Raw genomic sequence first — 26,253 nt, forward strand, 5'->3', positions numbered from 1 at the left:
GTCTGGATGTTCTCCACTGCCAAACCTATTCCACATTTATCACTTTCACATTCTCCTGCTCTCCTTGCCCTCACACCTACACTATATTGAGGTTTTCCTTCCCCAGATGCCCCCAGTTCCCTCCATTTCATGCCTCTCCTGCTGTGGGCATTTGGGGGATGAGGAATGCCTGTGCTCTGCTGGTGTGAGCAGCTGTGTGCCCTCCTTTTCCTGGCTGGCTCCAGGTGAGCTGGCACACTGAGCACTGCTCTCCTGGCTGGTGCTAAAGGAATTTCTCCTCTCTGGCCTGTGAAAATTTTCACAGTATTTGGCATTTTTGAATTTCCTATTCTCTGTCAAAGTTGAAGTTCAGCTGATGAACTCAAGAGGTGTCTTGGAGGAAAGATGACACAGTGTGTTCATGTAAACCTGTGTGAAAACAAGCAGGTAACCTTGTGCACATGACTTGTTTAATCCCTCTTGACTCCATATGGGTTAAAGCCAATTAGCATGAAAGTACTGCTGAATCACATATGGCCATGTTTATTTGTGCTTTTTCATTTACTTAAATGGCAGACTTGTGAGTTCTAAATGCCCTCTGTATTGATGACTCCATCCCATATTTCTCTCTAAAGAAAGAGGCTGTGATGGAGAAATGCAGATAAAATTGACTAATTGACTGAAATAATTGAACTGTCGAAGTCATGTAGTAGTTTACCTTTGCTGTACATGCACTTTTCATTTAAAATGATTTTAACTGTTAGCTTAATAGGCTTCATACATTGACTTTAATTAAAAATGTTTACTAAGTAAACTAAAAATAATCACAAATCAGCATTTTGTCAGATATTCCAAAGGCTTACAATGTTGAAACCTGCTCCCAATGAATATATATCAAGATCAGTGATGTTTAGGGTCATACCCTATTAAATTGGATCTTAAAATATCCCCACTTCACATGCTTTGAGGATATTAAAAACAAACAAAAAAGAACATTGAAGTGTTCAGTTTAGAAGATTGCAGAAGATGCTTGTCACCCATGGGTGGAAGCCAAAGAGAAAAACCTTGAAGCTCTAACCAAAAACTTGCAGCCAGGGTAATGACATGAAGCATTTGCTTATTTTGTAATACACTCTGTGTGTCCAGACTCTGGAGTCTTTCTTCAGAGGTGGTTATTGAACATGAAAATGAAACAACCAAGGAACTGTGGGTGTTGTTAGCTCTGTAGGCTGAAGTCAGGTGGGCCTTTGACTACAGTGGCTCATCAGAGAGCAATACTGACTGCAGTTAATTAATTTACAGTCAGGTGTGTGCTCACTGGCTGAGTTTCCTTCCATAAAGTTAGAGCAGGATTGTAATTTCTACTGTGCATCACCAAAAGTTCAGTTGTTTCCTAAAAATACCCTGTGAGTGAGTTCAAAGGAGCTGCACAGTAGTTTGGGAACTGCATGAATGAGCATTTCTGCTGTGGCTTCTTGAATTCTTCTCCAAGATTTCTGTCTTAAATACATTATACAGGTTCTTGATGGTGTTTTCATTGTTTCTGCAGTCACTGAGATTTAATGTGGTCTCTGTGACTTTGCTGTTAGGGGAGAAAACTCACTGAAATAAATGTTATCTTTCTCTTGGTTTCCTTAGATTTGATTTAATTCTTAAAGTTTTTACCTAAAATGGCTTGATTGAAGGTAGAATATGTAGTTGAAAGCACAGTGACTGTAAACTATTCTGAACATGGGAATAGGAATATTGTATATTCCTGCAATGAAAATTCTAAATCATCACAGTTACTAATTATCTTCTGTCATGCATTTTTTTCCTAACTCCTAAGCTTAAATGTCAATAAGGAGATTTTTTTCTGAATAAAAACAGAGGTACAGGAGTATATATTTTTATATGCATTTTGGTTTTGTATGTTTTTACTACTTACATTTCAGTTTGCCTGTAGCAACTAATGTTTAAGGAAAGGTAAGGCTTTGAGTGAGTATGTAGTAAATAAACTATTTGAATGTATGTGTTTTTATACAAAGTAGATTGAATCACCTGATACAAAATAAATTGTTTAAAAAAATGTTCTTTCCAAAATTTTTAAAGTTATTATTTCTGTTTTAAGTGGGTTTGGAACCAGCACCTCTTTCTGTATCTGAAGAACGACAACTTGCAATTCTGACAGAGCTACCTTTTGTAGTTCCTTTTGAAGAAAGAGTAAAGGTACCTAATTTCTAATTTAATATGCAATTGGTGTTTTTTGTTTTGAGTAAGTGTAAAAAGAGCACTTAGTGAAGTAGAACCCGGATGGATTCCCTATAGAAGGATATGGCACTCTGCACTGTATTTCTGCAGTACTCATGCAGCAGCTGAACATCTAAAGTTACTGGCTTCTCTCTTACTTTCCTGCTTGTGTTGCCCTTAATAATATTTGCATTCAAGTTAGGAACATTTATTCTGAGGCAGATGAGAGCAGTTTGCAGTCCCGGCTCAGAGATGGCTCTACCTGATTGCACCCTCTGGTGGTGGCACAGCACCCGCCGTTGTGTGTTGTACCATAGGGCAGGCTCACAGCTGGAGACTCGGGGGCACTGGGTGGGTTTGCTCCAAATGAGATCATGGATCTCCACTTTGGGAAAGAAACACCTACAGATTAGGTTCCTGCATTCATAGCTGTGTAGCTGAGCTTTAGTAGAGTGTATAGCTTAAAACTTCCAAGAGTCTTGTACTTGATTGATTGAGTTTGCTTATGAATGTTTTTGAGATTTTATAGATGTAATTTTTAGTTGCATTACCTATTTCAGTTTGCATCATTAATATTCTTAAAGTTTTTTTTTTGTTAAGCACATTTTTTTAAAAACTGCTTTACTTTTTAACAATATCAATTATTCCAAAACTGCTCCCTAAATTGTCTTGGAAATGTTATGTTTCAAGACACCATCAAGGGAATGAAGAGTTTCCATAGGGAAAGTAGAAAGTCTTTATTTGTCAAAACAGACAGAGGCAGCTTTGGTAGAAAATGTGTGGGTTTTTCTCAGGCTTTTGTGAAACAGTTGTTTCAACAAAGCATCTTATGACTGTATGGCAATGGCACACCAGGATTACAGGAAAATGATAGGAACTGATCTCAAGCAGGGATCTCTATATCATGACTTAGTCACTGCCTTGCAGCCTCTGGAATTCTTAAAGCTGCATTGAGATGCATGCATGTTATGGTTTTGAAATTCATAAAGCCTTTTTTGGTGCAATTGCAATTCATAGACCCTTGTATGCTTTTATCACAAAAACTGAAGTAACAGTGGCATGAGAGCTTGGAGATAAGGATAAAGCTACAACTGACCTTCTATAGTTCAAAGAGGAGATCCTGTTACACTGTGTTTTGGAACAAGAGTGTACAGTCCTTTTTGTATGCTAGTGGGAGTCAGCATTCCTTGGAGTCTCCCACTGCCTCTGCAGAGCACATTGCAATAAGGGAAGAAAATGCCACGACCATAATAAGGTTTTTTTTCCTTTTGGTCAGTTGCTGTCTATTGCTCTGTAATCTAATATGGTAAGCTCAATGCTGCTTGTGTGTGGGGATTGTTCCATATGCCCTTTCATTTTCTGATTTCCTCATGCCATTTTTACCTTGACTCACCAGATAACAGATAGTCTAACAAGCAATTGCAGAGGCAGTTCCATGGTAGGCTCTAGAGCTTTCTGGCCTTAGGGAGAGTTTTCCCATTCAGCCTTAAAGCACCCTGGGGTGCACCTTTCAGTCTGTGGGAGGTAATGAATCCAGTTTGTAGCAGTGCCTTGGTTCTCACCTCCTTAGGCCATACTTTGGTCAGCTTGCCCTTGGTGATGCTATTTCCATGGTGTGTGCTTCAGGCAGCATTGCTTGTTTTTCTCTGTTTGTCTGAAGTCATTGCAAATTCTGCAGTTGTGCATTAGGATTCTCATTTTCAGGACTAATATATCCATGAACATTGGGTTGTCTAGGGAGTCAGAGTCAGTACCAAAATGAGTTTTTCTATGAGATGTAATACCAGGTGAATTTTTCCATCTAGAGTTGGGTAAAAATAATTAATAAACTGTATGTAGGGCTGCTTCAGGAAGGAGAGTAGTGGTGAGCATATTCTCATGCTCTGTACATAAAAAAGGAGCCTGTGACTACACGTCTGGATGTTATAAAACTGTAGAAAAATTTAGGCTATAAGGGACCTCTGGAGGTACTGTAGTCCACATCCTTCCTCACACAAGAATAACTTCAGACTTGGGTCAGCATGCACAAGGACTTGTCCAGATGAGTTTTGACTATCTCCAGAAATGGAGATTTCACAAACTCTCATGTGACCTTTTGCAATACCCAATCACTCCCATTATGAACTTTTTTCTTTATGTCCATCCCTTGTTTCTCTTTCTGCAGCTTAGGACTGTTTTCTCTTGTTTTCCTGCTGTGTACCTTAGGAAAGATTCCTGCTTTGTCTATACTGTAATCTTCCTGGCTGGAAAACATCTTCTCCACTAGCAACAGTTGCACATAAAAACAGTAGATTTGAGACCTTATTCTACCTTTGTTTGCTGTGGTCAGATTTTCTCTTTCGTGGTAAATTTGTTGTTTTTAAAAATCCCTGCAGACTCTTACTTAATGTTCTTAATTAAAAAATGGTCTGATATATGGAAAATATGCTATAGTATTTATTGAATATGGGAAGGATGGCAAGAGAGAATATAGTAAACCTACACTCCATGGATAGAGGGAATATTATTATACATTAGGCAACCCCCTCCCATGCTACATCTTGGCACAGAAACACAGTGAGCTACAGTTACTGTTCAGGGGAACAGGTTCCTGTTGTGAAGGCTTGAAAATGGACAGTGTGAAATTCAATTTGTGCTTCACCTGGCATAATTGTTTTGAATTTTTATGATGCTCTGGTTCTTTTTTTAATGTGTGGTAATATCCATGATTTTAATCTGAATTATTTGTTCACTGCTTATACAAGGGGAACTGGTACCTATTTTCTTATTATTGAGAGTGTTCCTGACCATTGCAAACAGCAACAAAAATTTACTTACCAGCATTGAGAATAACCTGTGTGTGAGAAAATCTCATGGGACTTTTTTCATTTCTCTTTGAATACTTTGCATTTCAGAACTCTATTAAGTTAGGGAGAGGAAACTGCAAGCATTGGCACAATGTTTATAGATGTACTTCTTTATGTAGAAAGAACTGAGGATGTTATCTTAGCACAGAAAAGTTCTTTGCATTTCTGTCCCCCTCCTCCCCTTCCATGGGTCATGGCTCTGTATAAAGTTTCTGCTGCTCAATGAGAGAGAAGACAAATAACTTGAAAGTGAGTGCCAGAGGCAGCTCAAAGGACAGTAAGAGTAGGGAATAACCATCTCTCATTGAATATTTAGATCTGCACAATGATATGATTGCTCTTTTCACTCATTTAAACAGATTTTTCAAAGATTGATCTATGCTGATAAACAAGAAGTTCAAGGAGATGGGCCATTTTTGGATGGAATTAATGTCACTATCAGAAGAAATTATATTTATGAAGATGCTTATGATAAACTTTCTCCTGAGAATGGTAGGTTTGCAGTTATCAGCTTGTTACAAGACTTTATTGTTCTTATTATGTAGTTCCATGTTTGCTTATTTGACTGGTATGCTGTAGAGGTATCAGCTCTGAAAATTTGAAAGTTCTTAAAAGTCACATTTCCTTGTTTTTACAGAAGTAATTGTCACCCTTATTCTTTCTGATTATTACAATCTAAATCATCTCTTTACACCGTCTTTTTATGGTGCTTTTCTTCCCTTTTGCTTGTCCAAATAATTGTAATTTGTATATTTTTCTATGTAATTCATGAGATATTATCTGCTTTGGTAGTCTTGGCCAGTAAATACATATGGACTGAACAGGATTTGCTTGGTACAATGTGTCTGATAATAATGCAGGTCTCTTTCTAATGATGGGATGTAGTAAATTTTACTACATTGAATTAAATCACATTTTTGTGAATCTGTGTGATTGTGCACTCAAAATATTTTATATAAATACAATTTTCAAGTTTTCCTTGGTCTCTTTTAATATTTGTAGGATTTTTTTCTTCCCCTACCTATGGTATTATCCTCTTCTTTTTTTGATGACTCTTAAGATGATATCTTTTCTACAAAGTGAGTGTTTCACAAACTGAATATTCTAAAATTCAAGCCACTAATAGGAGTTTTGCTACAGTTTACTAGGTCAAATTTTATGCTAGCATATATAGTTTGTTTATGTGTTTTTATCCATACAAAACTGAAGCAGCTAATTGTATTTGAGTTTGTCTCTCCTTTCCCTGCAGAACCTGACCTAAAAAAGCGCATTCGTGTCCACTTGCTTAATGCACACGGTCTTGATGAAGCTGGCATTGATGGTGGTGGAATTTTCAGAGAATTTTTGAATGAACTCCTCAAATCAGGATTTAACCCTAACCAGGGGTTTTTTAAGACCACCAATGAGGGGCTGCTTTACCCTAACCCTGCTGCACAGATGCTGGTTGGAGACTCATACGCCCGACATTACTACTTCCTTGGGAGAATGCTTGGAAAGGTAAAACCAGTGGTCTGGAATACAAAGCTATAGCAGTACTGAAATGATTCAGTAGTGTTTCTTCCTAATTAGGAGTGGATGGGAAAATCCAAAGATTTTCCCAGACTTGAGAGACAGTAACTCTGACATATTGGGTATGAACATTACTACTAAATTTCTGGTTGATTTTAATCAATTATATGCTTGGGAAGTACAGGAAATTTGTGTTATCCTGACTGCCAGTTGAGTTAGGTAACAATAATTAATAAAGTGTATCTAGGCCTGCTTCAGGATGAAGAAGTTTGCATATGTGTGCTTCTGTGTGTATCCTCATGCTTAAGATTAAGTTGATTGAATTCACCAGATCTACTCTGCATATAGTGATTTTTCAACCTGGAGCTTTTAGGACTATGACTGCAGTTTACATTTCCATCATTTGGAATATATGAAATGAATGTTTTACACAGTTACTAGTTGTATGAGGTATACCATTTAAAATTTGCCATCAGCATTTAAAATACTTAAAAGGCATATGCAAATTACTTTTCACATAGTCTGTTTAGGGTTTTGTACATTTTGCATATTTCTCAAGTTTCAGTGCTTGATAATTCAGTGATATGAATGTTCAAAGGCTAATAGATGCTTGTTGAGCTAGATGAAAAATGGAGGGAGAGGAACAAAGACAGAAACCATTACAAACATTAATTACATTCAATTTTCTTTTATGGTCAGGTTTAATACTGCGGCTATTTCATTCTAAGCACTCGAAATAATTTTTATAAAGCTAATAATTGGGAAACAAAATTAGGAATACAAATTCCATTTCAGAAAAAAAAAAGTATTAACTGCTACTTAGCTGTCTAATACTGAAGGTATTTAAGATGTAAAAGTCCCATTTAAGTGCCTGCAGTATTTTGGAGGCTAAAATCTTGCTACTGCCTTGCAATGAGGTTTGATGTCTTTGTAGTATAGCTGGAAGAGGTTTCAAGGGATGTTGTTGGCAAACAGTGAATTGTTGAACCAGTGCTGTGTTTGGGAGTTGCCAGTCAAGTGAGTTAGATCAAACTGCCTCTTTGTAAGCAAATACCCTGCTAATGCATCCCAGCTACTGCTGTATCCAAATCTCCTACAGAATGAAATTACAAATTGGCCATTTCAATAAATAATCTTTGACCGATGTTCCCACTCCTGTTGGGAGATGGATTCAGTACTAATACAACAGTTGGTAATTATGTCTGATACTACATATCCAAGCTTAATTTTCTTTCTGCATGTATAGATTTTTGGAGTGGGAAAGCAAATGCTTGTGGTATTGTTAAGGGGGTTACTTCACCACAAAAATGTTTTATGTATATCTAGGAAGGGCTCAACTTTCAGGGAAAGTTTGAAACATTATTTAAAAAAGAGATTGTAATTTTGAGTCTTTGGTTTCCTCTGTCAAAACAACACATTGCCTTCTGTAACTGAATTTCAGATATTAGCATAGAGACAGAAGTTGCAAAATGTGTTTTATCTCACAGAGTGCTACAAGTAGAGTTTTTTGGTTTTTTTTAAATCAGAAAATCTATTATTTAACACTTTGAAAGCATAAATTGGTTTTGTATTTGCAGTATGTGTAGATAAGGTAAGAATTGACAGTGCTACTTAATAATTACCCTTGCCCAGGTGCACAGACACCTTTTTAGTGGTGTATTTAGAGACTTGATGAATTAAACAGAAAGATAAGGCACGACCATAATATTCCAAACCTGCTGGTATTGTGATCTTGGTTAGGTTATTGAATACCCACTCATCCATTTTCAAAAATGTGTCCATTTTGTGCTTTGCACAGGGCTATTTGTGAGCAATAGGGAATTATTAAAAGCCCCTTTGCAAACAAAGTAGATCTAATGCAACGGAAGCAATGAGGCATCCACAGCAATTTCTTATTTGTGGAAATCAGTGTGCAAAGAGTGCTGCCACCAAAAACTCTCACGTAAGAGGCTTCAATGTTATCAGAAAACAAATACATTAAAATATAATAATTTATAGAAATTCTTGGTCTCTTGGTAACCACTTCATACTAATGTCCAAATGCATTTAACTTTCAGCACCATGAAGTTACACCTAAATCAGTTTTTCTTCTCATCAGGAAGTTTCTAACAGCTTGGCATCTTTGTTAATTGGTCAATTCAGAAGAAGAAACATCTTAAAATATAAAACATATCTTGAGAAATGGTATATCTGAAAATAGAAATAATTTTAATCCTGAATAAATTACTGACTTTTGGGTATCTTTTTAGTTAATGAAGAAATTAAAATCTGTGTACAAAATGCATAGCTTGTTCATGCAACTTTGGTAGTCACTGGATGAGCAAAAGGTCTTGTGGAAATAATACTTTGTGATCATGTAATTGCATATGTTGTCTGAAATCATCCTTTAAAAAAACCAGAAATGAGTTTGCTTAAACAGCAGCTACTCAAACACTTCCAAAGTTTACATTTCTCAACTCTCAGTGACTTTACTCTGAAATGTAAATATTACCTTAACACTGGTGCCTTTTAAGCATTTTCCTTTCTCTTCCTTAAAAGTTAAAGCTCAGTTTGCTGTGCACAGTGAGAGTCTCCTACAGCCAGAGGGCTTGGAGACTTGAACCCCTCAGTGCTGCCCACTGGAAGCACAGCTGGGACTGAGCCCCAGGCTTGGCTTGAGAGCCAAGGGTGCCCTGGGCTGTCAGGAGTGTTCAGGCAGAGGAGTTCTATCCCCAAATCCTCTTTGCAAAGGAAAGTCTTCTTGTCCCAAGTGGTGTCCCAGAAAGATGGATGTGATCCTTTTGCTCTCTTTTGGGCTGTGGGCAGGCTCCTGGTTTGGTTCCACTTCCTTTCCACGTGCAGTAGTTGTTGCTCTGGCTGCACTAAAAATCTCCCCATGTGCAAACTCTGCTGCTGCAGGTTTGGGGTGTAGTGGAATTGGCACAGGAGAACACAAAAGGTGCTTTTTTGACAGGCTGCCAAGAAGCAACAAATGGAAATTTCCAAGGGAATTTGGAAGCAGTACCTGAGAATATTAAATGAGGGTTTTCTCCATGCTGATTCTTGCATGATCTGCTGCAAACCTGAGAAGAGGCAAACACTGGTTAACCATTCAAGCAGAAACAGTGTCCAGGTAGAAGAACAGTGACAGAATTAAAATCTGAACTTCATGTTCTGACCTAAACTCAGTCTAGTATACAACATACTTCTCAATTTCCAGTGTACATTTCCATTTATTCAGTGATGTTACTGTGACAGATGTTTTGGAAAAGGACATTATTTGCATTTGGAATTCTTTGACATCAAGCTGCTAATTTTTAGGATAATTTACTTAAATTTTGTGAAGTATCAGCATTAGTTTAAGAATATGGCAGGAAATCCATAGATAGATTAGTATGATAATTTTTATAGTTTCCTCTTCTTCCCTTTTGACATAAACCTGCTAGTTCTTGCATTTATTTTGTTTTACAGTGACTGTCTTTGCATGTTAAGCAGAGTGACTCTCACAGTAGAGATTTGTGTATTATACACTCAGTGGTTTGAATTTACTGAATTCTACCTCCTCTCTTATTCCAGAATATTAAATTGTACTTGTGAGTCACACATTCATGTTGCTGAAGAACATCTATTTTTGCAATATAATATTAAGCCCCCTTTTCTAAACAATAGAACCTGCAGTCCTTGGAAGACACTAAGGTTTTCTGAAAAGATTTAGATTTGTTTTGCCAAGACCCAACTTCTGCTTTAAATGATTGGGAAAGCAATATGGAGAACAAAATGTTTTTTGAGTTGTTTTTGAACTAAGTCCTTCTTTTGTGGAACCGAGTAAAGATGTTTCATAGAGGAAGCAGCAAGGATTGAAGAAAAACTAGCATGTTCATTTTAAATTTTAGCATTATTTTGATGGTGGATGCAATCTAGGTTTTGTTCTTTGATCATTAATATTTAATGGTGTATGGGAGGTCAGTAATTTGCATGGACTTGTGGATATTATATTGATGAAAGCCAAAGTTGTTTATTTTCCTATGAGTTTTTGTTGTTTACTGATTTAAGAGCTAATAGACTGTTCTTTGCACACATCTAAATGTTATTAAATATATATAATTGAAAAAAATAGTTACAAACTAAGTCCTTGAATAAAATGAAGCTTTAGAAGAGTAATAGTAGATCAAATACAGATTTTGTTACACTACAAGTAAATGAATGGGACCTAATTTTAGATTAGAATATTCTTCTTTGTATTAGAGAGTATACCTTATGGTTACTGTTTGTAACTTTGAATATTGTGCCTCCATGGAAGGTGCAATTCTGAGATAAGCAGTGTCTGTAGAATCCATTCTGCAAAAAAACTAAAGTAGTTCTTAATCATTCTTGGGCCTTATCTAAGGAGGATTGATTCAGGGGAGTCTTTCCACAGCAAGATCTGCATCAGATCCTAAACTCTTAAATTATAAATAAGCTGCATGTATGGAGTTAAAACATTCAAGGAGATGCTTCTAATAACATATTTGAGTGCCATTCATGCACCAAAAGCTTGTGGGAATGAAACAGAACAAGAAAACTACAATGAGAACTGGCTTTCATATACTGGATTGTTTGGTGTCAAGCATTGCACTGCCACTCTGACTGGTGGTGGTGGTTTTTTCCTTCTGATTTTTAGGCTTCCCTTTCCCTTTTCTTATTGTTCACCTAATTAGACCCTCTTTGGCCTGATTTAAATTAGTATACCCTTAATTAGTTTGTGCTGCAGCCCCAGTTGGTACTACTAGTACCTGGAATAGTAGGTATGGGATTGGTGATACTGATGCAAACAGGAGGTAATTGATTAAACTCTTGGTTTTATTAATTTCCATTACCTCTCACATGATTTTGTAGATTCAGCATTTTGCTTAAGAGCAAGTTAACTGATGATCATTTGTCTCAGAAAATCCTGAATAATCTGATATGAAATCAAAACAGGAATTTACCATGGAAAGAACGTGGTCCTTTAATGATAAACTTACAGTGCAGAAACACAATCCTAAGAGAGCAGAATTGGTACCTTATGGAAGTTATTTCATGATTTATGAATGCAGATGTAAACTAATTTGAATCTATTTTCTGACACAGTTCTTCAGCTTGACAATTCCTTTGTGTACTGGTGCATTTAACAAAACCAATTACCTTTTGATTACAAATAGCTATGTTAGTAGTAACCCTGTAAATATATGTCTAGTGCTAAAAGACTACTGAAATGTGGTATTTTAACTCTAAATCTTTAGGGAGGAAAAGTGTTTATTGATGGATTGTGATATTTATTGGGTCATAATGTATTTAAATTTTCTTTAATGCATATGTTAGTGATTGTTTACCGTGATAAAGTGCATAGAGGTCTCTGCAAGGAGTTCTGCATGGAAAGAATTACCTCATGTCAGTGGTCACTCCTCAATTAAAAGTTCCATTAGCAGATGATTCCTGCTTCTGGTTTGTGTACTGATTGCATTTTATTGCCTCTAAATCAGGTTCCTAGACAGGGAATAAATAAACAGTTAGAGTGTGTGGTAATGGTATCCTGATCTTTTTTCACAGTTGGGAACACCTACATCCATTTCAATCAATTAGGTTTGGAATATTTACTGAAATTCTTAAATTGGTTTGAACTTTAAGAATTACTTGTTTCACTGCTATTAAAATACAGATTTATCTTAGAAGCATATCCAGAGGTTAGTTATATAGTACTAAGTGTTTCAGTATGTCAGAAGATTAAGCTTTACTAAGGAGGAGAAGTTTTCCTTTTATCTTCAAGTTCTTCCTAAATTATGTTTAAATTGGAGACAAGAAAAATCTATTAAGCCTTTACTGGAACTTCAGTAATGAATGATAACTATCAGTTATCCAGTGCATCCACAGGTATCCACAGTGCTTTCCTGTCTCAGCCCTCAAAACCCCCCAAATGACATTGATAGCAGTTTATATCATATTTATGGCATAAGTTACAGAGATAACTGTTCCTATTAAATGAGAAAGAAAGTATCAAGCTGCTGAAATGGTAGTTTTCTGCACGTGCTGGCATTTCTGAAGCACTCTGTTTTAGTAATAAATATTAATGTTATTAAAGACATCCTAAGTTCCTAGAATAAAAATACTAGCATGACTGTCCATTTTTAAATTAAAAGTTAACTCAAGGTCATTACAGATGATATGATCCAGTGAAGTCTTTGGGAACAGATCCTTATATTTTCCTGGTCGTGTATTCAGGAGTTAGGTCTGTGCTGCCACGCCCCTGCCATCCATTTCAGGGATTTGCACCAACTGCAGCACCTGTGACAGGCAGATTCCTGTGACAGTCTTCAAATTCACACTGAGTGGGAAATCTGAAGTAAAATCAATTTTCAAGAGGCTTTTTCTGAAAAAACAATAACAGTAATTTAAAAATGTAATGATATTCACATTGCTGCAAGGGCTGTTAAAGTTTGCAGAAGCCTCATTGCAGGCATCAAGCTGTGGAATTTTGGACTCCTGTTCTTTTAAAAGACAGAACAAAGGCAAGCTATGAATTTTCACAGTAATATAGGGAAGATAATGCACCAGATTTTCCATTATTAGGATGATACAAATGCATCTAAACATCTGCTACTGCTCAGAGGCTTTGAAACAGTGGCTTAGAGCTTCAGGGTAACAGGAGACATTGCATTGGGACACACACCTGGGAGAAATAATTTTATTTTACTGTATTGGCATTAGAAACATTATCTTTTAAACAGGTTATTATGCTCACTTTTAAACAGGTTATTATGCACTTCTTTAAGAAATTATTTTATCTAGAGATTACTAAATATTAGCTCTAAAAATGCTTCAAAATATGAGTACATGTTGATTTTAATTTAACTTACATTTTTAGTTTAATCTTTTTCATTAGGGTTGAAAAGTCTCTGCTGCCCCCAAAAGCTTTGTGAGTGTGATGAAATATTTCTAGGATATAAATAATAAGGTAGAAGGAAGTTCTAATGGTTTTGCTATTTTTTGATCATTTTTATTAATGGTTCTGTACAGCTTTGAAGATCTATTGCACTCTGTAAGTGCTAAGTATTATTTAATAGTAAGTGTTTAAAATTACTGAAATAGAAAGGGTTATGGTCTTGGAGACTGATTATGGAAATAACTGAATTTAAGTCCAGTCATTTACTGCCTTATCCCAAATATCTTTCTAGGGATATAACTTTATTTTAAAGCATAAACAATGCTGCAGTTCTGGGTTGTAAAGGATTAATGGAAAGTAGCAGCAGGGACTGATTATTTTTCTTAAGAAAGATTTTAGTTGAAATAATAAATGAGAATTAGTTGTAGACCTGAAAGTGTAAGTAAAGGCACTAAAGCTGCCTTACAGGGAGGGAGGTTTAATTAATTCATCTGTTAATTTGTTTATGCAACTTGTTGAACCTTATTCAGCAGGTTGTAGTGCTCATGTAACCTCTGCTGTATATAGCTAACCTGGCTGAAATGACTCCAGTAGCTTACATTTTGTTTAAATTTAAAACATGGTGTGGAATCTTCTCTTTCTGAAGAGCAGTTCCCCAATTTTGGGGTCATACCTGAACAATACCTTGTGTGCCTGTGGAGTACTTCTATGGTATAGTGATAGTTACCATCTGGAGTCCCTGTCAGGCACTCTTGTTATTTTGTTGGAAGAAGAAAAGTCCTCCTTGTCCAGAGAACTGTCATCTTTCTCTTTTTATCACTATGTACAGCTGTCCTTCAGCCCAGAACCTTCTTCCATAGTACATTACAGATATTAATTGCATGCCTGGGTTCTGAAAGGTGCTTGCTTTAAAGAACTGTTTCTTCTTCCTCCACATCACAGGTGTGTAGTGAGTGCATTCAGTGTATTTGTGTCTGAAAATCATATTTTTCATCACTTCAAATGCCCACATTGTGATCTGTGTCACCAAACTGACACAGTAAAGGCCAGTCCCTGTAGCAATCAATTACTGTGGAACTACACTGTAATCACAGGTAGCTGAGGTTATTTAAAAGAGGAACAACTTCAGACTGCATGTGGAGTGAAAACTTACTAACCACAGTAAGCTTTCTCTTACTATGTTTGTTTTTAATATTCTGGTGTGTTCTGCAGGCATTCTCACAAAGGGGGAGATAGGTGGGTGAAGTTCCTTTCACTGAGTACTACCTTTTCCATAGTGAAATAATTGCTCTTGGCCTTTTAACCAGAAAAAAACCCCTTATTTTAACAATCTCTTCAGAAAATAGAAAAGGCTTAACATAATTAGAACATTGGGTTAGAGAGTACTAAAGATAATTTGTTACTGAAATATATTTTTTCTTTTGTTCAGTCATTTCAGAAGCTTTTAAATTCCTTTTTTTTTGATATCTAGAGATGTCACTAACTAAAGAAGATCCCTAATCTACGTGAGTTTGAAAGAGTGCTGGGAAATCCAGGTTGGCCTTTTCAGCAGACATTACTTTTTAGCTTCTTGGGAATGTGTCACCCTGTGAGCATTACAGTGCTTGTGAGATTGCTGCTTCAGACCAGCCTCTTACCCAAGCTTGTACCTCAAACTGCCCATCTGTCCAGCTGGAGTGTTAATACCCCAGCCTTTCAGGGAGGCAGAGCTCTATAGGATGGGTTGAGGTTGTTGGTGTTGACCCCACATCTGAACATTAGAAGGTGGAAATCTGATGCCATCCATGGCCACCACTTGCTCCTTTCATGACTTCCCACCTGCACTCTTTGCCTTCCATAGGCCTGCTGCAGTTCATGGGCTGCAGGGTAGAGACAGTGGGGTCAGGGGCTCAAGTGGGAAAGCTGGGGATGGGAACTGTCAGAGCTCATCATGGAAAGGCATCAGTCCTGTCCATGATTGCTGCACAGTGAAAGGAAACTTGGGAAAGGGTGAGAGTACTTGAAGTTTTAAACATTAGTTTTAAAATACACATTGGTTAAACTTGCTGGCTTTGAGCTCCTGAAGCAGTGTATGAGCAGGAAGCTCTGATTTAGCCAAACAGAAGTAGACATCTCTGTCCAAGAGCAAGCCAGTTTCTGCCATCAGTGGTGTTGCTTGTTGGCTGTTAAAGGAGGAAAGAGGACAAGATCTGTGTGTGGAGAGCATGGCCATATTTGTATTAAAGGACTGTGTAAGTATACTCTAATGATGCAGCTTCACACTGCAGCTGATTGATCTGACAGAGCTGCTTTCTTCTGGAGAGGTGGTCACTGTTCCCTTGCCTGTTGCTGATGCTGGGCTCCTTGATGTTGATGTTGCAGAAAGCCAGGTCAGAGAGTTCAGACACAAAAAGCTAAGCTTAAAACAGGATAACTTACAGCTTCCTAAGGCAGTCCAGTATGGAAAAACAAGGAAGGAGGGGAGTCTCCCTCTTGGCCTTTAGATTTAGCATTAGTAAAATCCCCATCAGGGTGGACTTCCATGGGCAGCTGGCAGCTGGAAGGTTGTTCTCCTGGTGAAAACAAATTGTTCTGCAATTCCCACGCTGTTTCAGCCATGGCTGTGAACTGGATCTTACTCCACTTTAGAAGAAACTTCAGTGTCCCTGCTGTGGCCACCAACACACAACCCACCCTGCAAACCCCAAATCCAACAGCCCCAAAAAAAGCACAGCACAAATAATCTGCAAGTTTTGAACCTTATTCTGGTTGTAGTGACCCTGTAGCCTCTACTGTACAATTGCTCTCCTTGCAAACAAACCAGGGGAATCAGCAGCTGATGGTTTTGTTGCCCTGGCAGGAATGTGTGGAATCACATTTTTTGCAAGAATAGGTAGTTTGATCAGTTGATGCTGACTGAGAAACAGTTAGAGGGAATCCAGAAAATAAAGTTTTAGTTTATTTACTCATATTGTACACAGCAATTCTCAGTATCCCTGCACAGTGCTGGGGCTGTAATGGTGGCCTTCACCTCTTTGAAATAAAACCAAAGTTCATCATGACTTTATTCACCAGAGTTTTAGTGCATTTTTTATTAAACTTTATTAGGATAGCTTGACTTTCAAACTAATTAAAACACTACTGTTTGTCTTCTTTCCAAAAATACTTTATTTTGAATATTGCAATCACTTAGCTAAGAGAGGGAGTAATTAAAGTTATTCTCAAGTTGCACAATTTAGTTTATTTAAAAATGCTTTATATAGTTTTTAGATGAAGTTATAAATGTTCACTTTGGAACTACCTGAAGATTAATAGTGATGCATTTGAAATGCATTATTTTTTTATTGATTCTTAATGTAGTAAATTACTGAAGTTATTTGGCAGCAAACAGAAATAGCCAGTGATGTTGTTCACATTTATTTTCCTGATAGCATCACAATTTGCATTAATTGCATTGCAGCTGCACTCACTTATATTAAAAAGCTTCTACCATAATTAATCCTTTTTATTTCAAATCATTTTGGCACAATTTCTTGCAATAAACACTCATAAAAGACAGACACTTGAAAAATAACGTACAAGTTTCTTCAATATACCTATTGCTGGTTTTTTCCTGACAAGGAATTATTGATAGGCTTCTAGGATCAAGTGTTGCAAGTGGTGAAGACTTAAGACCAGTTTGAAAAATGCTAAGTGGATTATTTTGCATAAAAAATAGACAGGTTTTGAATTTGTGTAATTAACCTGTGTTTAGAAAATACCTTGATTTATGTCTACATTTGTATTTCAGTTGCATACATTATGGAAATTTAATTTATAATCCATTTAGCTGATGTGATCATAGTTTTTAGTGCTATCATTTATTAGTCCTTGTATATTGAATGCTCTAAAGGCTTAAACCTGCCTTGTGTAAAAAATTACACCTCTGCATTTACATTTTATGAGTCACAGATGGAATTCCATTTTAAATTCGGGTAGCTTTGATATATTTAAGGAATTACAATAGCTTTATTGTTACTAATGCAGGAACAGCAAACACTGACCTTACACATTGCAAATTAATGATTTATCCCTCTAGTTTGCTTTTAAAGTCAGCTATACAAATGAGGATTTTGACTTCTACACCTTGAATAAATCATATGGCTCTAAATATAATGCACCCTTTGGCTTTGAACTCGTTCTTCTCAGGTTTTTTTGCAAGGTCTAACTCACCTCATAGAAAAATGTTCTTTCAAAAGTTTAAGGAATTGTGTATATTTTTCTTAAAGTCTTTGTTGGAATATCATTGAGTGATTAGAGCTACATCTATTCATCTTTTTTCAGTTTTGTTTTTTTTTTCCTTCAGTGGGATTCCTTTTCTAAGTTTGCAGCAGATTATGGAGGAACTCAGTAACACCAAAACTCTGCTCTTGGAGAGTTGAAAGGGAGCAAACAATGAAGTTACAGTGATGTTATGTTGGTGATGCCTTGTCTGATCAGCCTGGCAGTGATATTAATGTTCTGTAAAGATGTGGTTGTCACTGGTAGAGATGCTGATGTGGCAACCAGGGTGGACAATGAGAAGGGCAGCGTGTGCCAGGAATGGCTGTTTTTAAAGCAGTGGTCCTTTATTCAGAATAGCCCTAAAGGGTGCACCTCTCCTTCTTCTGAGAGCTACCATAAGTACTTTTTTCTTCCAAGCAAGCAGTTGTTACTGACTTAATAAAAAACAATGCAAAGATACACTTTGCATTACATGGAAATGTGCTTATACAGTAGATGAACCTAGAATGCTGTTGCTAGAGTTTGAAAATTCAGATTATCCAGGGGGATAATTTGAGGTTGCAGCCAAAAGATTTGGGTGAGGTACATATTTGGTTCATGAATTTTTTGACATCTGTAGCAGTGTCAGGTACAGACAGGATTGGACCTGTGACACAGTCAGAACTGGTAAACTCTTGGCTTGGAAATGAAGATGTTGTGCTTTTGGCATTAGAGCAGTGAAATGCACCACATGTGCAGCCATGAATCTGTGTAACATGCACCAGATAGTTTTTATTAGTTTAAAATGCACTGGGTTTACAGAGTTATTTTAAGGGGTTGAGGGGGATGACAGTTCTACATGCAGTGATTGATATGAATGGAATAATAGTGCTTGTGATGGTGCTAATGGAAGTAGAGGTCTAAACTTATTTTGTAAGGCATTCTTGATGCAGTTGCACTGTCCTTTAGCAAACCTTGCTTTTCCTGAAAATAAATGCAATTTGGATAAAGAGTAATGATAGATAAGCAATGACATTGCATTTTAAATCACAACATAATTTGTGAGATTTGGGACCTTGGTATTTCACAAGAATATTACCATTTCAAATTTTGGATGAATATTCTTAAAATTTATGCAATATTTGAGCTATTTCCATGCTAGAAGAACCTACTCAGGCACCAAATTAAGACAGAATTACTCTAAAGCTGAGAAACCTTCTGAATTCTTGCATGTACAAACAGTACTATCTAATGTGCTTTTAATTGCTTTATTTTTCAGGCTCTTTATGAAAATATGCTGGTGGAGCTGCCATTTGCTAGTTTTTTCCTCTCAAAATTATTAGGGACAAGTGCTGATGTTGACATCCATCATTTAGCTTCACTAGACCCAGAAATGTACAAAAATTTGCTTTTTCTAAAGAGCTATGAAGGGGATGTGGAAGAACTTGGACTCAACTTCACCGTGGTAAATAATGACCTTGGGGAAGCACAGGTAAGAATGGCTTTGAATTTTTATTTTCCTAATATCTATGACTGATGAATCTTTACTATCCCTACTAACTATTTTTTAAATTTAAACGGGATGGGAACCAACTGTTGAAGGTGCTGTGAGGCATCAGTTGGGATTCTGACTCAATATTTGGAGTAGAGAGTAACTAACTGTGTACTTCAAAAAAACTTCTTAAAGGTCTGATTTTTTTTAAGGACTAAACTGCAGTGATTATTTTCTAACAGTCATACATATAAAGTTCTATTGCTTGAGAATCTTTCTTGAAAAGAAAATGTTGTTTCTTCAATTGCATTTGTAATAATAGCAAAATTTAGATGATGTGTAAACTACAGAAGTACTGCCTAGTTCTAGAGTTGTAGTAAAGACTCCTTTATTGTGAGATAAACATTGTCTCCTTTATCTGTAATTTACAAAGTAAGAGCGCCTGAAGTTTGATCAACCTCAATTTTTTTTTATTACCCCCCCACCCTTTTTTTTTAAGGGTTGAGATACCAGATTAGTCAGAGGGGATAAATGGTGTTCAGTGCTTCTAAAAAGCAGTTACTTAGGTCCTCAAGTCTGAGTTTTTAATGCAGTTGCACCATATAATGTGATTACAGCTTTTATTTGCTCTGTTGTGTCTACTAAAGATCATTCATAGTAGAAAATAAATGTCACTGGAGCTCTAAAAGCCTGCCTTAGTGTGCTAATGCAGGTAACCTCCTAGGTGAAGTCTTTTGTCATGCCTCCTCTTTCAATTTTGAGGATTTAAAGTTGAGGATTTCAAACTTACACTTGATTATGGCAAATAATTGGATGAAAAAAGTAGATCTGACCACATTGTGATGAGCAGCAGCATCTGAATTCAGCTAATAATCACTAAACTGCATAGAATATAATAATCACTAAACTTCCTCCTGTTGTGAGGCAGGAACAGAGGCTCCAGGAGGGGGTGAGCAGTGCTCTGGGTTTGCCTCTCAGATGCAGCAGCACCAGTGAGGTGCAGTAACCTGTCCTGGAAACTGGGAGTTGAATTCTCTGAGGCTGCTTAAGTCATGGCAAGTTTGCTGGCCAAGACTTCTGCTTGAATGCTGTCAGGCTTGGATTTTATCTTACTCTCCTGTCATTGTAGAAGACCCTAAAATCTGGATTGGATTAAATTTTAAAATAGTACCCTCAGATTTGGGATTCCTAAAGCACACTAAAGGAGAGAGGCAACAGTTGCCTGATATAAGTAACATCTAATATTAAACACGTGCCATATGTAATTTTCCTCCCTGAATTACACTCCCTATATGAAAACATCTGACCTGCACTTTGAGTGTTTAGAAAAACACTCAAAAACTTGAGATAAAGATGTGATACACATGTACCCAAAAGCACATTCTGAGTGCTCTCTGTGGCTGGTACTGAACTGAGCACCCAGAGGTTGGGTTCTAGGGAGCAAAGCACACCAAATGGCAGTTTCCAGTATTACCTGGGATTTTTTACAGTGGGGGGGAAAATCTGAGTTCTAAAACTATTTATTTAATTCTGCTTAAAGTAATAGCTTTGTTGGTCACAGCTAACACAAATCCAGTTTAGCATCTAACTAAAATGAGGGCTATGGCTGCTATTTTCAAGACTTATGATTTGTAATTGTTTGGCATAACTTTGAAAGGAATAAGTAATATATTAGTGAGTTACTGAGTAACAAGGTGAAATGTAAGTTAAAATAAATATTCTGATGCTGTTTTGCTGTTTTTATACTAGAACATTTTACTCACAAAGCATCAGCCATCTTTTTATGAGGCTCACTGCCTGTTAGTGTAGTTCAACAGAACCCATTGGTTCTTGTCACTGTCTTCTGCCTTTCAATGCAATAAGTATCTTTTTATACTTCATTACCTTAATAAACCTCATATGGATAAATACATTTTATCTGCTGTTTGACTTGTAACCATTGCATACTAATTGATTGTGCCAAGGTAAGGCTAATTCACTTTGGGAAAAGAGCTTAATTTGCACTCCTTAGGTTGAATGTTCATTATATGTAGTTTTCAGCTAAACAACCACTTTAGTGTTTAATAAATTAGTGCCCAATAAATGCATCATAAATCTATCATTGTAAATAGCTCTGCTCATGACAGTGTCCATCCACCAATTGTGACACAAAAGCATTATCTGCAATGAAAGACACATTCAAAAGGGGCTCTATTGCCTCTGTCAGTAGTAGAAGGTAGAAATTCTATTATCAGTGTATTGATTCCAATCCTGTAATGTGCTTTTAGACCCCATTAAACTATTGTCAAAGTGCATTCACCAGAAGTTGAAAAAGGTACTTAATAATTTGCACATTAGACCTGCTAATTAGGGGAGCTATGCCATCAACCTTATCTTCCAGCCCCAAATAGCTTTTGATAAAGATCTATCTAATGCAGTGATACCAGCCCACATTTCAACTCTTGGGTCTCCTGCAGCAAATGGTGGCCAGTAGCAGTCTCAGAGGAGGGGTCAACCTGTGGTTACAGGTCTGTATATTGATTTAGTTTTTCCTTTTATTTTGTAGATGAGATGGTTATGAAAGGTCTGTAAGAATAAGGTTAGCATATTCAAGAAAATACCTTCTCAGACCTTCCTTCCTACCCTTCTTTCAGTGAGGAAAGCAAGTTTTGTGGATGCCCAGGGCAAGAGGGAGATGTAAATACTCATTCCTCTTCCTTCAGAAATGTTGGATGCTGTACTCAGAAACTCTGCTTGAGAATATCAGTCTCACATTGATACTTGAGAGTACATGGATCACAAGCTGAGTGTGATCAGAAGATTCCATAAATAAAGTGTAAAAGCACAAATCCACAGAGAAGCACTATGATACATATGGCAGCAGTTTCTATGAAATCCATACCTTACAGAACTTGGTTTTGGGACACCTTGGGCTTTTTAAGCAGGTGTGAATGCCCTTGCTGTCACTGAAAATATCCTGACTCACCAAAGGGGGGAGTTCTTGGCTTTTACATTTCTTTGGGGGAAAATTTTGAAGCCTTAAAAAGAGTTTTGAAAGTTTCTGTCTTGACAAACTCTGTACTAGGATGTAGTGGCTTAGATGGATGATTTTAGAGGTTTTTCAGCAGCAAAGTAATTAAGCTGAGGCTGAGCCTTCTCAGGCACTTGTAACACTTGTAGCACACTAAGAAAATGCATTCTTAGGCATTCATATGCAATCTCCTACCTGGAACTCCTGTATGAACATCTGGTAGGCAGATGACAGGGAAAGAAAAAAAAACTTGGACTTATTTTCAAAATGGGGAAAAAACTGTAGGGGTGATGTGAACAAAAGTGATCAGAGGCCAAGAGAATATTCACATCTTGTAGGAATTCTTGAATATCTATAAGAGCTGTATGAAATTGCAGTGGAGGTTCTGTGATTTTGTAAGGAGATAAAGTGTTTTATGTCTTCATAGGGGATTTTTCTGTCCCCTTTTGGTATTTCCCCTTCATTTTAAAAATGTACTTTGTGAGTAGGGAATCAAATTTGTCTGAATGATCTGAATACTTACCTAAATTATAACTATGGTTTGATTGCCTTTAGTACATGCGATTTTGATTACAAACCAAGTTAAACTGCTTTTTGTTTGTTTAAACTTAGATCTGCAGAATAGAAACAGATGACACGGGGCTGTGGTTTCCTCCTGTGGCCGTCCCCGGTAACCTGGGTTATTGGCTTGCCCCATCTAGTGGCCAAGACTGGATGGATAAAATAAAAATGAAGCTGATGAAGTGTTTAAGATCTATTAAGTTGTGCTGTGGCCTTTTTGAAAAGGAACTCTTCAACAATCATTCCTGACTTTTAGAATTAAGTGAGAATTCTACAATAGTTCCTTTAATGCCATGAAAACACTGAGTGCATCTACCTTTACTTCAGTTTTATGTTTACCAAGTGTTACTGGTTTCTGTTTTACATTCTTCTTAGGCTTTTTGGCATAATAGATTTGTTATTTGTGTTCTGTTATCCCTTTTCTTTTGGTCTTGGATTATACTTTTACACAACAGTGGTAAAATTAACCTCACACTGGCAAACTCTGAAAATTGATAATTGGGTCTCTGGAAAACCCCAGGAAATGCCCTTAACTGAGTGCTGTGCCTGTACTTGTGGCAATGCAGGGAGGAAGGGCAGATACAGAAATGTTGCTGGATCAGAAATCAAGATTTGCTGTATAAAAATATGAAAATAAAAGGAATAATAGGATTTAAATACAAAACAACTTTGTCCTGTTTTCTAAAAATAATGGTCGGAAAGAGTTAAACACCTTTTTTTTCCTCTGTTTTGAAGGAAGAACTTTATGGGGAGAGAATAGCTTTTTATTATAGAATGAATACAGCTTTCCTGACATGCCTAGAGCACTGTGGAGCCAGTGCTATTACAATGCAAATGTAAATTAATCTGTGTCCTGATTTCTGTTTGCTGGCCTGCAGGGAAGGTCAGACATTTTACTTCACCTAGTGCTGGGATGAACCTTAAAATACAGAAGTTTTCTAGAACACCCTGCCAGTAGTTCCCTTGGGCTATTTTAGGAAGGAGGTCAGTTCAAGCATCTTTTAGTGTAAATACTGAGCTCACAGAAATTGTTGTATGCACATGGAGTGATATCTATTAGTTTACTGTTGGTGTCCATATTCTTAAGAGATGCTTGATGAGTTAGGTGATTCAAATATGCTTTAATGCATTTTAATATGGCCTAATTCAGTGTGTCCATACCTCAGAGAGGGGGATTGTATTAAATGGTGTCAGAAACCCAAGGGATTCTGCAGGTCTGCAAAACAAGTAGGGAAGGTTTGTAAGTGGGCAGATAGTTAAGTATTAGTAATATTGATCTGTTCATGTGGAACATCACTGGTTGCTCTGATCTTGTAAAGCTAAAGAGGACAAGAATTTAAGAAGTAAGAGAAAGCTTTCTGGTCTTGTTAGGCTTTGTAAAAGGTATAGGAGGAAATGAAAAGAACTGTCTTTAGTTCTGTGTAGAAGTCTCTGGGGAGATTAACCAAGTTCCTGCCCTTAAGTTATCATGGATATATTTGAGGAGGAAGGAAAGAGAAACTCTTCAACACTGAAATAAGGACAGTAGGTATGAACAAACTTTACCCATTGGATTTGAAGTGAAAATGAGACTGTTTCATGTCAATAATTGGATTAATCTGATGATTAACTGTTCAGCAACAGTAGTAAAATTACTACAGTGGATGAAGCACAGAGAGCTCAGCAGTGCAGGGGCCCCTTCTCATCAGCTGTTTCCACTGTGGTGTGGAACATGTCCCACACTTCTATTAATACTCCATGTGGACTTCACCAGTAAAAATGCCTTCACCTTGAGGCCAGCCAGTGGCTCCAGGCACTGGCCTGTACCCTCTGGAAATGGTCCCTGACTGTCCCAGGCCTGGTGCTGTGATGGGTGCATCCCAGAGAGAGCCCTCCTGTGTCCCTGGTTCTTGTGGAAGGAACAAGATAATGTGTACAGGGTGTGAAATGGTGCCACCTGCACTGACACCTTCCTTCTGCTTAATTCTTGCAGGAGTAGGGTTTAAGCATTATCAGTACCTGCACACAGACAAGGTGTGCTGATGAGTTTTTTTACTGTAGGAGCTAACAAAAGCCAGAAGCTTGCATCTGAAGGATTAAAGTGGGAAGTAAGACATATTTTTAACACCTATTGTAATTCAGGTTGTGGTATCTTATCAAAGAAAGTGGTAGATACACCATCACAGGATTGCACGTCTCTAAAAATGTGCTCTAATTCATCTGTGGATTTATGGAGTTGAATACAGGAATCTCCAGACAGAATCCTCTGGCCTGTGTCATCTGGGAGGTCAGAATTCACACATCTTAATGGTTTCTTTTGTCTTAAAGAACTATGAATCAAGAAAAAGTCTGAATGCTCAAAAGCACTATGAATTTTTAATCATACCTTTTTGCACATTTTGCTTAGTACATGAACAGCTTGCAAGGTCTCATTATTAGGTAGCATGTTAGAAAAGAAGCTCTTCATGTGTTTAATTCTCTGTGCTCTAAAGATGCCATTATTACCACAAACTGAAGTTCACTGTTGGTTTAAATGAAGAAATTGCTGACTCCAGAGTGTAGGAAAAAACCCAACAGTTTTTGGAGGAGTTCAGAAGGTGATGGTATTATTGCATTTAGTTTTTTTTAATTCTTCTCTAAAGTACTCTAATAATGCCTTCCAATTGGGCTGCTGCTTAACTGAATTAACCTCATGTAGTAAAGAGTAGAATATGTGAAAGCCTATAGTGTAGGAGTAGAGCAGAATATGTGAAAGCCTATAGTGTTCTAATCACAGCTGTCTTTGAACCTGGTTTATATCTTAATGCAAGTACAGTATCTTTAGTTCTGGGGTTTTTCTTTAAAAATTCTCCCATACTGAGGTACCTTGGTGTACTTGAAGGACAAAAGTTGAGCTTCCCAGTAGAAAAACAATACTTAGGTTTGATTTGTTTAGTTGTTTTTTTTTACTTTCATTGATAATACTGAGTGTCTACAACAGTACATTTTCCACAGGATGAATTGTGAATGCTGAGCTTGGAATTTTGACTCAGCAGTGATGTGGCCTCCAGCCAGGTTTCAGGGTGTCCCCAGCAGGCTGCAGTGGATCCGGGTAGCTCAGTCCTGCTCAGCACAGCCTGTCCACCTGTCCAAGTTCCCAAGCAGTTCTTAGCCTCAGGCAACCTTAGCAAGCTTAAGTGATACCAGCTCTTTTAGTGATTATCAGCTCCTTGTTATTTCAGCTCTTTGCTTGCTAGGTGCAGCAGGCTGGCAGACGCAGGGAGAGAGAGGAGAAAGCTGTGTGAGGTTCCACAGCAATGTCTTTATTGAAGTCTCCTGTGAAGGTTCTCAGTGACAGCTCTTCTCCTGAGCTGGGCAAAAGTAGAGGATTTTATAGCATACAGGGGTTTTAGAAATTGTCCAATATTAAGGGTCAAAGGAAAGTGGCCTATAGTCTTACAGAGAGATAAGCAAGGGTCCAAAGGGGGAAGAGAGGGGCCTCTAAGGTCCAGTTATTGTGACTTGGCATTTCCTGTCTTTGGCTGCTGACCGCCAGGGAGCCCTTGCAGGC

At 37.3% G+C, this 26,253-nt stretch overlaps 1 protein-coding gene across 1 annotated transcript in view; it reads left to right on the forward strand.

The window, feature by feature from the left end:
* The window catches only part of UBE3C (ubiquitin protein ligase E3C), a 73,212-nt gene that overhangs the window by 37,602 nt on the left and 9,357 nt on the right, over positions 1-26,253 (forward strand). Inside the window, exons 16-19 of the mRNA XM_071428596.1 lie at positions 2,090-2,187; positions 5,414-5,546; positions 6,304-6,551; positions 18,941-19,153. Coding sequence (XP_071284697.1) covers positions 2,090-2,187; positions 5,414-5,546; positions 6,304-6,551; positions 18,941-19,153 — 692 coding nt within the window. The remainder of the gene's footprint in view (positions 1-2,089; positions 2,188-5,413; positions 5,547-6,303; positions 6,552-18,940; positions 19,154-26,253) is intronic.

This window comes from Agelaius tricolor, unplaced genomic scaffold (assembly GCF_023055355.1).
Source record: "Agelaius tricolor isolate 1412-34295 unplaced genomic scaffold, bAgeTri1.0.p SCAF_6, whole genome shotgun sequence".
NCBI classification, from domain to species: Eukaryota; Metazoa; Chordata; class Aves; order Passeriformes; family Icteridae; genus Agelaius; species Agelaius tricolor.